The sequence below is a fragment of the Carettochelys insculpta genome, chromosome 25 (assembly GCF_033958435.1).
Source record: "Carettochelys insculpta isolate YL-2023 chromosome 25, ASM3395843v1, whole genome shotgun sequence".
Taxonomy (NCBI): Eukaryota; Metazoa; Chordata; order Testudines; family Carettochelyidae; genus Carettochelys; species Carettochelys insculpta.
In genome coordinates this window covers 13,505,120-13,521,012 of record NC_134161.1, presented here as the reverse complement: position 1 = coordinate 13,521,012, position 15,893 = coordinate 13,505,120, and the positions used below count along the sequence as shown (strand labels likewise).

Sequence of the window (15,893 nt, the reverse complement as noted above, 5' to 3'; positions counted from 1 at the left end):
CATATAATTTTAACATGAGTTGCAATCACTTGGCTCCCCCCAGCCTGACTCCCAGTAAAACTACTGAAGCTGGTTATAGCAGATCTGGGTCTAAGCAAGATTAACTCTTAAAATCCTCTCTTGGAACCACAGGTGGGACTGGCATTGACTCCATGTGCTATTTTTGCATGACGCAGGAGGTACAGCTCATGCCTGAAGTCTCATTTCAGAGATGGAAAGATCAGTAACAAGCAAAACTCAAGGAAAGCTGTTAACTCTATAGGCCAGTCATTTAAGTGTATTTTGGAGGTGAAGACTCATCCAGAACATGCCTGTCATGTTCTTAAAATATCAGAGAACTGCTGTAAAGATTTGAAGGAATTTTATTTACTTTCCATTGTTCTTGACATTCTGAAGACGTTTAAAAAGAGTATCAGACCTTTGCTTTGGCACTAAGACAGAAGGTTTAATGGCTTGTCAGTCTTTGTATCTCCGAATGAATTCACAAAGTGGATGCTGCAGCTCCCTTCACTTTTGGGCAATAGTGAACAACTCTTGTATACAATATAACCTGCTGGCAGGTATTTAAATCAAATATTAAAACCAAGCTCTCCTGGGGTGGAAGTTAGAGCTAGAATGTTGTATTTTAAAAATCCATGATTGTATCTACTGTCACCTCCAATTAGAATGGTGGGTAGAGGACTGAACAGCAAAAATGGCTTGGACAGGTTGTTTTAGCCATGTAGTTCCGACACTTGAGGGAAAATGCCAGTGTTTGCTTATACCTAGGGAATGAATTTGGCATTTCAGAGCTAATTAACTTGGAATGCGTTTTGGGAACAATCTCAACTCGAACACAGTGGTGGCTCAGACACTAAAGCACCTGGTGTGCTAAACAGCTGCAGCCTGAAGATAGACAGCTGTAGAATAGTCCTTATTGTTGGCTTACATCACTTTTGCCCCTTCCCCCTACAAAGGTTAGCAAGGGCTGAATGCTCTGTGAACACTGTGAGGGGCGTGTGTGCAGGAGGCCAAATGCTTCCCCATTAATAGCAGTAAGCAGGCCTGCACAGTACTTTCCTTCAAGGACTAACTATGAACTGGAATTGTAGCTATGCACAAAAAGACAGGGTGAGGGGGATACACCCCTGGATTTTGACAAGAGCAAGAAGGAGGACAACAAAAGATCCCAAGTGTCCATAAATAAAGAAAGGAATCCACCTGGAAGTTAAAGTGTTTATTGATGTGTTTAAACTTTTGTACATTCCCCACAGACCACATTAAGGAGTTGGCAGGTTAAGTTAAATCTGTGCATAGTGGGAAGAGACATGGAAGAAAACAAAAACAAAAACAAAACAAAAAAAAAAAAAACACAGGAAAATAGAAAAAAAACCCAAAACCACAAAGGTTACCAGAACCTCCAGATTTAAAAAAAGCCATGAGCATTAACATCAACTATACAATCATTAGAAAGACATGATGGTGAGTGGAAAAATACCCCACACCACTTTGGTCGGGGTCTATGCATCCAGTTTTCTTAAAATAGGCAGTATCCCTTTCTTGTATCTCTCCCAACTTGAAATAAAATCCCATGTTCTTCAGCTCCTCAACTGCTTGATTACTGTAAGGCTTGCACATTCTCTGAGCACGCAGACAACTCCAGAACAGCCCAGCATCATCAGAAAGAGATGCAGAGCTCCAAAAAAAATCCATTTGGGGACTACTTACCCTATGGTGGAAGGGGAGCTGGAGAAAGTTACAACGTAAGAGCAAGAGCGCTGTTAATGCCAGATGGGCACTGAAGGAGGCTGGTTAGAAAAATCAGGAGGGATTTAAATTTAATATCAAAGACTCCCAACTGTACAGCAAGACTGAATTCAAAAAAGTTAAGGGGAATGTGCAGATTCCAGTACAACCATGTACTAACATTCCACTAAAATGGCCATAAACAAAGGTGCTAGAAGCCTTATAACTCCTTGCCTCCAGATTGCTAGAAAAGATTGCTATGAAGCAGAAGTGCACAGATCACAGGCAGCAGGGGATGTTTTATAAAGCTCATTAACCATCTTTTTGAATTGCTTCCTTAGGTTATTTCTCACAGCTCCTAACCCTATTTTATCTCTTTGCAACTTCTGGCAAGATTTGTTTTTAGAAAAAGGAATACTGCTTTATATATAAAAGCCAAAATGATCAGAGTCACAAGTGTCTCCTTTATACAATGTGGCTGGTACAAATGACCTTCAATATACAAGTGGTCTATCAGAAATAAAAATCAACATCTCCCATTTATATATATAGCGCTTGTATCAGACAATACAACAGAACTGGGATTTTCAGGTTAATTTTTTAAAAAAAGAAAAACTACATCTCAGTCAAATATCTGCAATAGATCCATTTTTCCCACTGAAGAAGATTCATATATCATATATTGTTATATTATCGTTTCTTTGCCCATTTAAAAGAATGGAAATTGCAACTCTAAAGTAGTAATTATAGTCTTAATGATCCAGGAGTTCTGAATGTAAGATGAAGTCCTCTTGAAGCAACTGTTGGTCAGTAGTCAATCCAAAACGCTGGACCATTTTGGCCCTCCCTGCCCTGCCCCCTTACTGGTCAGGGCTGCTGCATTTTCATAGCCTTCAAATCTGCATCTGCTCCAGGTATTTGTAAGTTGGGTTTTCATAACCATGGTTCTGCATCTTGTTCAGATGCCGCTCCTCAGGGGTAAGCATTGGGTCAACCTTAAAGAGACCAATCACCAGAGTCAATGGAGTCCCCATAGCAACATGCAGGTCTAACTTCTCTGCAACCATGGCTGGTGGGAAGGAGCTAGAAGTGTAGCTGACAAAAGGCAAACCAATACCATGGTTTGTTGTTCACTGACAAATGGTGCAGCAGTTGAAATATTTAGTTTCACAGCCTTCTGCTGCTGCCCTCCATCAGACTAAGCAGTGGCTAGAGAGGGATGTGTCTTTAGTCACTTCCATAGCATGCTACAAAACGACTCATGCCCCCACATGAAACAGGTCAGCGTTTCACAAGCTGGAGGAAGAGGTGATGCTGCTTACCTGCAGCCGTGCCAAGTAAGCGTTACAGCTAGGATGAAAAATCAAGTTGTTCCTGTCTCCCAGCTCCATGAACTTTAATAGTTGCTGAATTCTGTGTAGGGTGAGTTACTACAGATCAGACCTGCTCATTCCCATGCTGAGGATTTGCACTTGAAAGCTCATTTAATGCCAAATCCCATCTTCCAACACACAAGCATGCCTAATTGAATTGGTTGTGATTAGTGAATGCAACCGTAAGTGGCAGATCCCAGCATGATACACTAATGAAAATATACCTACATGCTAATATGCACATCACAACTTTGTAGGTGCTGGTATGCTTAAGTCAGAGACTACGGAGCAAAGCAGTATTAGCGTCATAAGCTAACTATGCTAATTGTTACCTTGCTCAGATACTATAGCGGTAGTTCTCTCTCACCTCCACAATCCCATGGCTGATGGTCCCATATTGCCTCTTCCTCAGCATCACCAAGCTGATGACTATGACTGTGGCTATGGCAACGGCAAGTACCAGGAGACCAATGAGGGCACTGCTGCTGAAACTGAAGTCCTCACGAAGGGAGCCATCATTATCCTGTAGAGGAAGAGCAAGGGGTAGAGGAGATGGAGATACTTAAAAGCAACTCTAAAGTAACTACCAGTAAGGTCTTAAACCATCTGTGATATGGAGGCATGAGTGATTATGCTTGGTAGCCTGAGTATTTAGCATCTCCCTCCCTGGAAAAAGGGGAAGCTAACGTAAATGTTTTCCCACAAGATGCTGACCCATGCTGCTTACAGATCCCATGAGGCCTTTTTAAGCAAAAAAAGGTCAGTGTCACTATTAGTAGGTACTTAGAACTATAGTTCTAAGAAATAAGTCAGAGCAATGCCACTCCCTGCATGGCTTCAGCATGGCTCTGCAGTTCCCAAAACTTTATAGAAACATACCAGAGTAAGTGGATACACAAAACACCAGTCACTGAGATTGATTTTAGAATTCATTAACGACTAGTCCCCTTTTTTGTGTGGCCGCATACATACCGGTTCATCTGCCAGTCCACCGACTCGCTCTGCATTGAAAATCATTTCCTTCACATCAAGGGTTTCATCAATTACCTGAAAACAGTCACAAAGGCATTTTATACAAGGAGCCAGGAACACATGGTTGAAGACGAGACCTTGACTGCCCTATGCAGTCAAATGCTTCTGCTAGGTCAACAGCCATTCAACTCTGCTAGATCACCACCATCTTCTCACACTCTCATAGGAAGGAGATAATCATCCACCATGTATAGCAACTGTGCTAGTACCACAATATTTGGGAACAGTCAGCTCAGAAGAGCTCAACGATCTTTGTTCAGCTGCAAACATGTGCTTTGGGCACAGAAGTTGTTTCATGAATCTGTCCTCCTGGTTTTAAAATGAATTTAGAAGTCAAACCTCCAGCGTTGATTTTGACCAAGAAGGAGGACAGAGGTGGCTACAACTAGAACTGATCTCATTCATTCCTCTCAAGATAGAATGAATACAAATGGCATCCCCTTGGGTCACTGTAACTGGCTTTTAGTTTTTGTGCAGCAAAGTCTGATACATTACTCCAAAAGGTTGCCAAAACCAGTAGCTGCTTAGCAGGCATGATCTTACTCTAGAGGTTGAGCAGAGCAATACTCAGTACATCTGATGTGGTTTTAAGACAGGCAGCTGCTTAACAAAGGTGTACTTTCAGTGAGTTTTACTGCCTATTCATGAGCTCTGCTTTCTATCAAGGGAAGCTATTTCGCAACAAGACACTACAACAAGTCATTCTACACCTTGGGATGTGGTTCTCTCTTCCCTTGCACTCCCACACTTCCAGTGCTAAACAGTATTAGATAAGAAACTAAATCGGAAAACAGCAACTCCCCTGCACCATATGGATAATGAGTACGCTGACATTCAAGTGAGTGGAAAAAGGCATGGATATAAGCCACTAATGTTCATTTGTCTTCAAGTCAGGTTTTGTGTAAGAAAAACACAGGCAGAGTGCTTACCACATTCTCATCCACCTTTTTCTTGCTGTTAATCACTTTCTCTTCAGCCCCGATTAGTCCATTGAGATCAGCCATGCCAGAACCTATATCAAAAAGGTTAAGTATTACATTAGATGTAGGCCGATACCACTCGTAAGACTTGAGTGGCAACTAGGAAGGACTGCTTACTCTCCGCAGTTTGGAGACGGCTAGGGAAATTCACAGCACAGGCTGCCAAATACTGGTGTCTCTCCATGCTATGCGTCAGAGATGGAGCTCGTGCTAAGCTACAGTGAAATGATTCGTGGGTTTCCTGGTGGATGAAGACAAATGTGGTGAAGATGGTGGGAGCAAATAGGACAGACAAAACAGGTGTGGTGTGTAAAGCCACAACAATTTTGCTGTCAGGGACTGTCGTGGCAACAAATGTAAATGGAACCATCTCTGGATCACCATGACTCTTACACAACAGTGTCAGTGTCATGATCAAGCACATCAGCAAGTGCCTCAGTAACAGGAGTCGCAAGGTCACCCAGCACAGCACTATAATGAGCTGTTGTCCCATCACAGGCACAGGAGCAAAAGCAATCAATCCCCAAGAAAAAGAAAATAATGAACCAATCCTAGTGTCAGAATATCACTCATCCATGACTAGGCTGAGATCTAGCGTGGGCTGCAAAGGAGGAGGAGAACACCAATTAACAAAAAACTGCTCTGCGTAAGCCATTTGAGCTGGAGCTTTTATAAATAGATCAGATCGATAACATAAAAGGCTGATGCAACACAACACAGGACTGCAGCCAACAACCTGGGAGATGGTGAGCATCAAATATCAGGGTATGCAAATCAAGTGTCCTTCACAACCCCTGTGACAAAAGCAAAGGGGAAAATGGGCTGCAATCAAAACTCTGCTGAGCCTCCAGCCTCACAGAATGGCACAGGGGGAAAATACAACACAGCACAGAACAGTTCTAATTGAACCAATGCCTCTCAGACAGACTACAAGCTCAACAACTGTGAAGGCATTGCATCAGCTGCTACTGCAGTTGTTGCAAGTTCTCTGATGAGAAGTTGGCTTCAGGGCAGGCATTCACTGTGACGGCTTTTATTGACTGAAAATGCCAAGGAAACTAATGTCTCGCTGTCCAGCTCCTCCAGGAAGAAGCGTCTGGGGTTTTATCGTATCCCTTTCCCCATTAGCTTCTTGAGAAACATTCAGATTCTAAACACAGCTGCCTGCCCAAACTTGCATAGGATGAGTCACATTACTGTGAAAGTCAAGGATTTTGTTTTTTCTGAAGAGATTGGCTATGAGCATTTCCAGAGAACCTGAGGCTCCTCTACCTAAGTTGGGAATTTAGTGGCTGTGACAAATAATGCTAATTGGTATTGTGCTGTGCTCAAAGTTACAGCTGATGAGATTACACACAACCCTTGAAAACAGCAACTTTATATAGAATATCCTGAAATGGGAAGAATGTAGGGCCTGAGCCTACTCTACCACTGAAGTCAAGTGGGAGCTTTGCTATGTACTTACTGGGATCAAAATCAGCCTGTGCTTCACTTCTTGCGATCAGTCTGAAGATACAATGCCCAAAGTCAGCTACCAAAGTTTGGAGACCATGACAAACTCACTTCAGTTGCAGATGAATATTAAAAATGAAACGAGTTGCAGGTCATTCAGCCTTTGGACTGCAACCATGAATTGTGTTCAATAAGCAGTTATTAAAAGAAGTTCTCTTGGGAAATTCTAAAGCAAATTTAGAATCAAAAGCAGACAAGCAAATGGGATCACTTCCAGCTTGTTAAAGGAACACCACTGAACAAACAAGTGTCTTCATACACAAATATTACTACTGGTTGACCCCCTCTAGTCCAGCACTCTTGTCTGGCAACATCCATAATCTGGAATGATTTTAGTAAGCTGGACCATCACTTATACTGGGTGTGGCCAAGTTTCCCATAGTTCCATAAAGTTTGTTTACAACCACCAATCCTGGCTCTGTAGTCTTTGCTGTTGAACTGTAATTTGCCCCTAAATGCTTTCTAAAAGCCCAGTAAGCAGTGGAAGAGTTGGTAATGCTGCAAGACACTGACCTCCCTTGGTCTGGTAAATTCTCTTGTTTGGCACTCATCAGGTCCCAACAGTGCCAGACTAGAGAGGTTCAACCTGTGCAAGACTTGCCTTCTCCTACAGGAAGCACATCCAGACTAGTAGACAAGACAGATCTGATTCTCTAGTATTCCACAAAGCATTTGACAAATTAAAGCAATTTGTTTAGTGTCAGTTCTCCACTTCGCTTACAGCTCCATCAATCCCCATCAGCTAGTCCTTTGCTACAAGAATTAAGCGAGAGCTTGCAATGATGTTATACATACTAGCAGAGAAGGATGGACAGTGAGAACTCGCAGAGTACAAAAGAAATTCTAGATGTAAAAAGAAAAGATGAAAGGATACCAGAAAGCCAAGAGTGAATAAATCAATCATTTGCCTACATATTACTTTGTCTCAGAGGGGTATTAGGCTCCACTAGATAAATGCCTTGCTGTGTATGGTCAGAATACCAGAGCAAAACCCCACCTCACGCTCTCCAGGATTAGTGTGGTCACTTTGTAAGAGGAACACCACACAGAGTACAGGCTATGAAATGAAGTCTGTGTTTTGATTTAGTTCCTGTGCTATTAAATTTCTTTGAACCAGTGCTAAACTTTTCTCAAAATAAGATGGGTACACAATTCCCAAGGGGACTACTAAACCTAAACTGCTTTTGAGAGCAAAGTAATATCTACACATTCCTAGATTTCCCTCCGATAGGTTGGCAGAAGGTTAGATGCTAAAAAAGGGCTAGTCTGACTGCAAAGTAGGAGATGGACAAGTCATCCCTGTTCATCTACATGGAGAGAAGGTGGGGTGATAAGATGAGACTGAAACTACAGATGAAGCTACTAAACACTGTAAAGGTACAGGAGTGATGGGAAACACTGAAGGAGCAGCTTAGAACCAACCTTTTTTCATCGGATGGTACAAATCCGGCTGAGGATCTAGCAGGAGGAAAGCAAACAAAAATAGCAGAAAAAGGAGATTAAGAAAGAAAGGAAAAAAAGGCTTGTGTGATTTCTGACTGACCCTGAATAAAGCTTTTATTTTTAACAGCTTTGTTATAGCTTAGTCTGTTCAGGCATTTTAAAAAATATTAAAAACCCACAAATGCCATCTGGCAACACAGTCTGATTAAAAAAGAATCCCCCATAGCCCTGCACCAGTTTTGGGCAATGAAGTTTAATGTTACTCTAGAGCATTCTGGTTAGAGAAAGAAGGAATGATTCCCAGAATAAAGCCAAAAAAGGAGTAGTGGGGGGACCCTACATTAAGGGGCTCTGCAAAGGGAAATTAATGAAACACTGGAAATGGCCAACAGCATCAAAGTCAAGGACAAAATGAAAGGTTATATGGGATTGCAGATGACCAGCTGCACTGCATCTCCCCTAAAACAACAGAGCAGTTTCCGATGAGATGGGCACCTTCAGACTCTACTTCGGTTTTACATCATACAGGCATCTTTTACACTTGTTCTCTCATGGGTAATTCTGCATTTCTGGGGCAAGTGCTTCATCCTCAAGTGTCCACAGGGAGACAGAGCACACTATATTGCATGGGTTTCGATGTCCATTTAACCTGAACATGTCCAGGTTCCCTAAAATAAATGCACACTTTTGGCTCTACGTACCTTCGTTTCCAGGCAAGGCTGGGAAGGTCTTCACCTGGAATGGACGGAATGGTTTGCCCTCCTGGAGTGGAATCTCTTCGCTCTCCTCAGAGCTGACTCGGACATCTACCTGGGACTCAGAGATGGAAGATGTGAACTGGTCCATGTCAGCTTGCTGTTCTTGAAGCAGCTCATCTGAAAGGGTGAACAAGCAGTCATGGAGGGGCGCTAAGGGATGAAGAAACTACTATACTGCATGCAGTTGCTACAATGCCTCCTTGCTTCCAGAAAAACAATTTTTGCTCTTGGCAGAAGGCAGTAGTGCTTGCTTGTAGTCTTTTACAGGGACAATGACAACGATCCCACTTTTCAGGGGCTGCAACATGAATGTATGCAGCGGACAAACTAAACTAAACCAACCTGAATGCTTCCAAGCCTCTCAAGAAATGTTCGAGACACCTACTGTATAGAAAGACAATTTCCTGCTTATCCAATAGAAAAGCTCCCACTGTTTTGGTCATGTTCTATGTAGCAGCAGTGTACAGCTGGTCCCTAAAGAATCTACAATACATGAGAACTAGGATTACAGTTCAGCCTATAAGCCATGTCAGTTTGTGTCCCTTTGTTTCAACACCTTGCATTGTGAGAAAAGTCCAATCCTTACACTATGTCTACCTCAGTTCTCATAAGTACCCATTTGTGCCATAGCCGAGTGCTTATGGACTACAAAGGGACAGTTGGCAGCTGCACATGGTCTTTTCAAAGTAGTTGGTACGGGGCAATGGATCTTTCAATGGGTTATGAAGCATCTTGTATCAGTCTTGGAGGATCCCCACGGGCTGTCAATAAACATACTGACTAGAGGAGGTGGCACACTATGACCCAAGAGGTGTACAGTGGGTGGATGAGATAGTTGGACATGCAGATACAGGGCAGTGACCTGCCTGTATTCACAGATTCCCTTTTTACCCAAGACCAGGCAAGAAACGAGACTTCAGAGTTGTGAAATTTTTGTAGACTTTTATAGCTTCGGAGTTTAAAGCCAGAAGGAGCCTTTATAACCACTGGTCTCCTATATAGTACAAGGCACAGAATTTACACCCTCCAATTCCTGCATCAAGCCAAATCACTAGTGATTGTACTAGAGAATCTCTTAGACAATGATCTTTCCGGGGCAAGTTTTGCACTAAGAAATGCGGGCTTGGTATATACATTTTTGAGCTGTCCTAACATCAGCACCAGCAGAGAGATACACTAACCAATTTCATCCTGGATTTCTTCAGCCACGTATGGTACCTTGTAGAGCAGAGACAGGCTTTGATTCATCCTCTCCTCAATCACATGGAGATGTGTCATCACCTGCCAACACACAATGGCCAATTTAAGAGCCATCAGAGGTAATGCATCTATAGTAACATCTTAAAACAGGGGTGGGCAACTTTTATAAAAAGAACCCCTCACTGACCAGAAAGCCCTCACAGCTGGGAGAAGAACGACACTCACCTCATGCCCCTCCAACTTCCACCCTCCAGGGCCAGACCAATTCTTCTGGAGACCTTCAACTAGTAGATTGTGGGGCCCCAGGGATTGGACTGGGGGCCAGTAGGGTACAGGATTGCCCCTCCCCCACGTGCCTTGCCAGACCACTGGTGTACTGCACTTACCTACTTGTCTCCTCCCCACCAGCACGTTCAGAGCATATGAATAACCTGATTCACACTCCAACCATGCTCCTCACGCTCTCTCCCAGAGTTGTAACAGCCCAACCAGCTGATTTGTGCATGGGGAAGTGGTAGCCAAGGGGCCATGTACTGCAGATGAAGCCCCTGTGCACCACAGGTTGCCCACCACTGTCCCAGAAGCATGAATTCATGTATCAGCAATAATCAACATTCAATGTTCCATGTGATAGCAGACAATTTAGCAAGTAAATTGAAAACCCTGCTCCCTTCTGTCAGTGGACACAGTGTGTGCAGCTGCAAAGTCCAGAACATCTATTCCAGCAGACTGCACCTGAGTGCAGATCCAAAGGATGAGAGCAACTTTGTAAACCAAACGAAGACACGGTTTGGCAAGATGCTGCTGCAATATTTGCTATATGCAGCAATTCAGTGCCCTCATTTGAGAGCTGGGTCTCCTTGTACATAGACTGAATTCACCCATTAGCCACCATTAAATTTAAGAGTAACACCAGACTTGGCCCACAGAGGGTGCTACGTGATCAGAGATCATGTGGACTAGAGTATCCATTAATATGGATGACCAAATGTTGAAGAAAATTAATGAGTTGAATGCACCTGCTTTCATAGTCAGAAGTGAAGCTGACCTTTAAAAGCAAGGATGAAAGCAATTTAATTTTACATGTGGCCACCCGTCAATCAAGCAAATCGACTGAGGCACTTAAAGTGCATTCAAAAGTAAAGCAAAGTGAAATTGAACCATACCACCCACATTCTTCAGATGTCAATTCACTGACACTGAAGCCTTCAGAATAAATTAGAGCTCTTTAGGCTCCAGCTTAAGCCTACAGTTCACAAACCCCACTGTGGGGCTTTGACAGCACTAGAACAAAACAGAGTAAGGGGGCGTGTGTTTGATATACAGTTGCTCTTTTCAGAGACAGCCCAGGATATTCTCCATTGCCCCCACTTACTGAATATTTTGTTTATTGATGTCACTCCCAAAGCCCACACTTCTCTGAAGGTTTGCCTTGCATTACTACAGGTGAAATCCCAGGTTACTATTGAAGCAACTAACGAAAGATACTGGCTTTATTTTATGCCTCGGACAGCATGCTGCACAGCCTGCATCACCATCTCGCCAGAGTAGCTACTGCCTTTTATTGGTGTGGGTCGTTCACACAGCATCAGGGGGAAAAGCCGCCTTGTTAGACAGAGGAATGGCACATAGTCCAGCGACTAAGGTACAGCACTGTGCTCAAGGCCTTTGTTCCATTTTCAGCTCACTTACTGACCTCTGGCAAGTCAGTTTACCAATCTCTGCTTGTTTCCCCTTCCCCATGTGTCTCAAAGCATGTACAAGCTTTTCGATGCAAGGACAGTCTTATTATATGCATATGCAATACCCAACACAACACAGTTCAGCTGTTGGTTGGGCCTTCAGGGTTTGTCATGCAATTATGAGTGTAAAACCAGAGAAGTTAGCAAAAGGCTGAGGGATGAACATAGCAAATTACTTAACAGTTAAACTGGCTAGATGGTACGGCTAATGCCTGGTTAATCTGTAGGCTGTTCCAGGGTACAATCTGAACAGGAATACTTAATACATGGATAGGTATAAGGCAAGTTATAAGGGGAGAAAGAGAAGTTACTCACCTGTGTAGTAATGATGGTTCTTTGAGACGTGTCTCCATGGGTGCTCCACAGTAGGTGTCGGGCTCGCCCCGGCGCCACAGATGGGAAAATTTTCAGCAGTCTGTCAGGTCGCGCATGCGCCGATGCGTGCTGGTCCTTCGCGCGCCTTCGGTCACGTGCGCGATCTGGTCCCCGCCAGTTCCTTAGCCAACTGCCCCGGATGCTTCTGAAAAAAAAAACTCGAAAAAAAGAGCTCTGAAGGGGGGAGGAACAGGTGGGTAGTGGAGCACCCATGGGGACACATCTCGAAGAACCATCGTTACTACACAGGTGAGTAACTTCTTTCTTCTTCGAGTGGTCCCCGTGGGTGCTCCACAGTAGGTGACTACCCAGCAGTGACCCCAATTAAGGAGGTGGGTGTCCGCTTATGTGCAGCTTGCCCTTGCTAGGACTGCTGTCGACAAGCGTGTATCCTCATCGAACACCCGGTGCATGGCATAATGCTTGGCAAAGGTGTCGTAAGATGACCAAGTCGCCGCTCTGCAGATGTCTTTTAATGCGATTCCTTTGAAGAAGGCAGTCGATGCTGCCATCGCTCTGGTGGAGTGAGCCCTGGGCGGAACTAGCAAAGGGGTCTTACTCAGCTCATAAACAGTCTTATGCAGCATATGATGTGATTTGAAATGCTTTGTGAGGACAGGCCTTCCCCTTTCGACCTGGGTGCAAGAGACACCAGGAGTCTGTCCATTTTCCGGAAGGGCTTAGTTCTGTCTATGTAAAAGGCCAATGCCCTCCTTACATCTAGCAGGTGCAGCCACACCTCTTTGCTGGAGTTGTGAGGCTTAGGATAAAATGAGGGTAATACTATTGGTTCACTAATGTGGAACTCTGAGGAAACCTTTGGAACAAAGGCCAGGTGTAATCGTAAGATCACCGCTTCTTTTGAGAATACTGTGCAGGGTGGCATTGCCATTATTGCTGCTAGTTCGCTCACCCTGCGGGCCAGCCTAACAGCGAGAAGGAAGGTTGTTTTCAGGGTAAAGGAACCGGAGGGGTACCGTGGCCAATGGTTCAAAGGGTGGTCCCGACAGCGTGTGGAGGACCAAGTCCAAACTCCATGACGGTGATAGTTTCTGAGGGTGGTACAGGTTTACCAGCCCCTTTAGGAACCCTGTGACCATAGGATGGGTGAATATGGTTGGCCCTTCCTCTGTGTTGAAATGCTGATATAGCTGCAAGATGGACCTTTAGTGAGGATAGGGAGAGTCCATCTTGTTTTAGCTCCAGCAGGTATTCTAGAATTGCAGGTATAGGGACGCCCTGAGGAGCCAATTGCATGGACGAGCACCAGGAGATGAACCGTTTCCACTTCTGCGCGTAAGTCTTTCTGGTGGAAGTCCTTCGACTGGACTCCAAGGCTACGTCTACACGTGAAGCCAACATCGAAATAGGCTATTTCGATCAATAACGTCTACACGTCCTCCAGGGCTGGCAACGTCGATGTTCAACTTCGATGTTGCGTGGCACCACATCGAAATAGGCGCTGCGAGGGTACGTCTACACGCCAAAGTAGCACACAATCGAAATAAGGGTGCCAGGCACAGCTGCAGACAGGGTCACAGGGCGGACTCAACAGCAAGCCGCTCCCTTAAAGGGCCCCTCCCAGACACAGTTGCACTAAACACCACAAGATACACAGAGCCGACAACTGGTTGCAGACCCTGTGCCTGCAGCATGGATCCCCAGCTGCCGCAGCAGCAGCCAGAAGCCCTGGGCTAACGGCTGCTGCCCACGGTGACCATAGAGCCCCGCAGGGGCTGGAGAGAGAGCATCTCTCAACCCCCAGCTGATGGCCGCCATGGAGGACCCGGCAATTTCGACGTTGCGGGACGCGGATCGTCTACACGGTCCCTACTTCGACATTGAACGTCGAAGTAGGGCGCTATTCCGATCCCCTCATGAGGTTAGCGACTTCGACGTCTCGCCGCCTAACGTCGAAGTTAACTTCGAAATAGCGCCCAACGCGTGTAGCTGCGACAGGCGCTATTTCGAAGTTAGTGCCGCTACTTCGAAGTAGCGTGCACTTGTAGACACAGCTCAAGACTTGCTTCACCCCCTCCGAACATGTGCTCTCTAAGGGGCTGAGCCATGGATTAGCCACGCCTGCAGGCGGTGTCATTGAGGATGTGGGTGCACTATGGACCCCTGAGCCTGCGTGAGAAGGTCCAGCACTACCGGTAGGGGGACTGGTGGGCAGCATGACATGCACAGAAGCAGACGGAACCATTGTTGTCATTCCCAAGTTGGGACTATAAGTATTATGCATGCTTTCTCTAGAACTTTGTGAATGAGCGTCATGGGAGGGAACGCTTAGAGTAGAGGGCCGTTCCATGGCACCATGAAAGCATCCCCCAAGGATCCCTGTCCTATGCCTGCTCTGGAGCAGTACTGAGGGCACTGTTTGTTGTAAGTGGCAAACAGATCAATTTGGGGAACCCCCCCATTTGTGCAATACTTGTTGGAGCAGATCAGCACGGATCTGCCACTCGTGCGTGAGCGCAAAGCGCCTGCTTAGCTGGTCCGCCTTCACGTTGTGGATGCCGGGTAAGTATGAGGCTTTGGGCGTTATATTGATGACAATGCACCAGTTTCACAATCGGACTGCCTCCGCGCATAGCGCATGGGATCTGGCCTCTCCTTGTCGGCTGATATAGAACATGATGGAGGTGTTGTCGGTATTCATCCCGACTACTTTGCTGTGCAGGTATTTCCAAAAACGTATGCACGCATTGAACACTGCTCTGAGTTCTAGTATGTTTATGTGCAATGTCTTTTCCATGGGGGACCACAGCCCCTAAGTTACCTTGTTGCCGATGTGCGCTCCCCATCCTATGTGGGATGCGTCTGTCATAAGAAAAATCGCAATTTGTGGTTGGTGGAAGGGCACCCCTACTAGTAAGTTCTTGGGATCTGCCCACCATGCCAGCAACCTGCGCACCTCCGCTGTGGGCAATACTGCCCTGTGGATGGTATGGACTATCAGTTTGTAAATGCGCGCCAGCCAATGCTGCAGGCCCCGCATATGCAGCCTGGCATTCTGTACCACGAACGTGGTGGTCGCCATGTTCCCTAACAGTTGCAGACGTGTTAGGATTGGCACTGTGGGGCTGTACATCACTACTTGCACCAGGGATTTGATGGTGTGGAAACAGGCATCGGGCAGGTATACTCTTGATGTAGTAGAGTCTATGCATGCCCCTATGAACTCTATATTCTGCATAGGCTTGGCCTTTGATTTTGAGAGGTTGATAACTAGGCCCAACGAGGCGAATGTGTTTCTAGTGATGTGTATCATGCACAGGACCGCTGCCTTCGAGGCCCCTTTCAGTAGGCAGTTGTCCAGGTGTGGAAAAATGAACACACCCTGTCTGTGTAGGTAAGCCGATACTACCGCCAGTGTTTTGGTGAACACTCTGGGCGCCGAAGAGAGACCAAACGGAAGAACCCTGTATTGGAAGTGTTCCCTGCCCACTGTGAAGCGGAGGAAACATCTGTGTGCCGGGTGAATAGTTATATGAAAATAAGCATCCTGCAAGTCAAGGGCTGCAAACCACTCTCCATCGTCCAGTGCCGTAAGTATGGAGGCAATTGTAGTCATCCTGAAACTGTTTGCGCAGATGTCAGTTGAGGGCCCGTAGGTCCAGGATTGGCCTCCAGCCTCCTGTCTTCTTCTCTGTTAGGAAGTATCATGAGTAGAACCCTTTCCCTTGGAATTGTTCTGGAAATCTCTCCACCGCCCCTATGAACATGAGATGGTCTACCTCCTGTTTTAAC

At 45.3% G+C, this 15,893-nt stretch overlaps 1 protein-coding gene across 2 annotated transcripts in view; it reads right to left on the bottom strand.

The window, feature by feature from the left end:
* Positions 1–1,194: 1,194 nt before the first annotated feature.
* Positions 1,195–15,893, bottom strand: part of APLP2 (amyloid beta precursor like protein 2) — a 73,931-nt gene continuing 59,232 nt past the window's right edge. The window contains exons 12-17 of one of the 2 annotated variants that reach the window (XM_074977218.1): positions 10,005–10,104; positions 8,767–8,940; positions 5,060–5,142; positions 4,071–4,145; positions 3,466–3,621; positions 1,195–2,720 (exon numbers count right to left, since the gene is read on the bottom strand). In XM_074977218.1, the coding sequence (XP_074833319.1) occupies positions 2,619–2,720; positions 3,466–3,621; positions 4,071–4,145; positions 5,060–5,142; positions 8,767–8,940; positions 10,005–10,104 (690 nt within the window). In that variant the 3' untranslated portion in view covers positions 1,195–2,618. The remainder of the gene's footprint in view (positions 2,721–3,465; positions 3,622–4,070; positions 4,146–5,059; positions 5,143–8,766; positions 8,941–10,004; positions 10,105–15,893) is intronic. The other variant, XM_074977219.1, reaches the window with a different exon arrangement.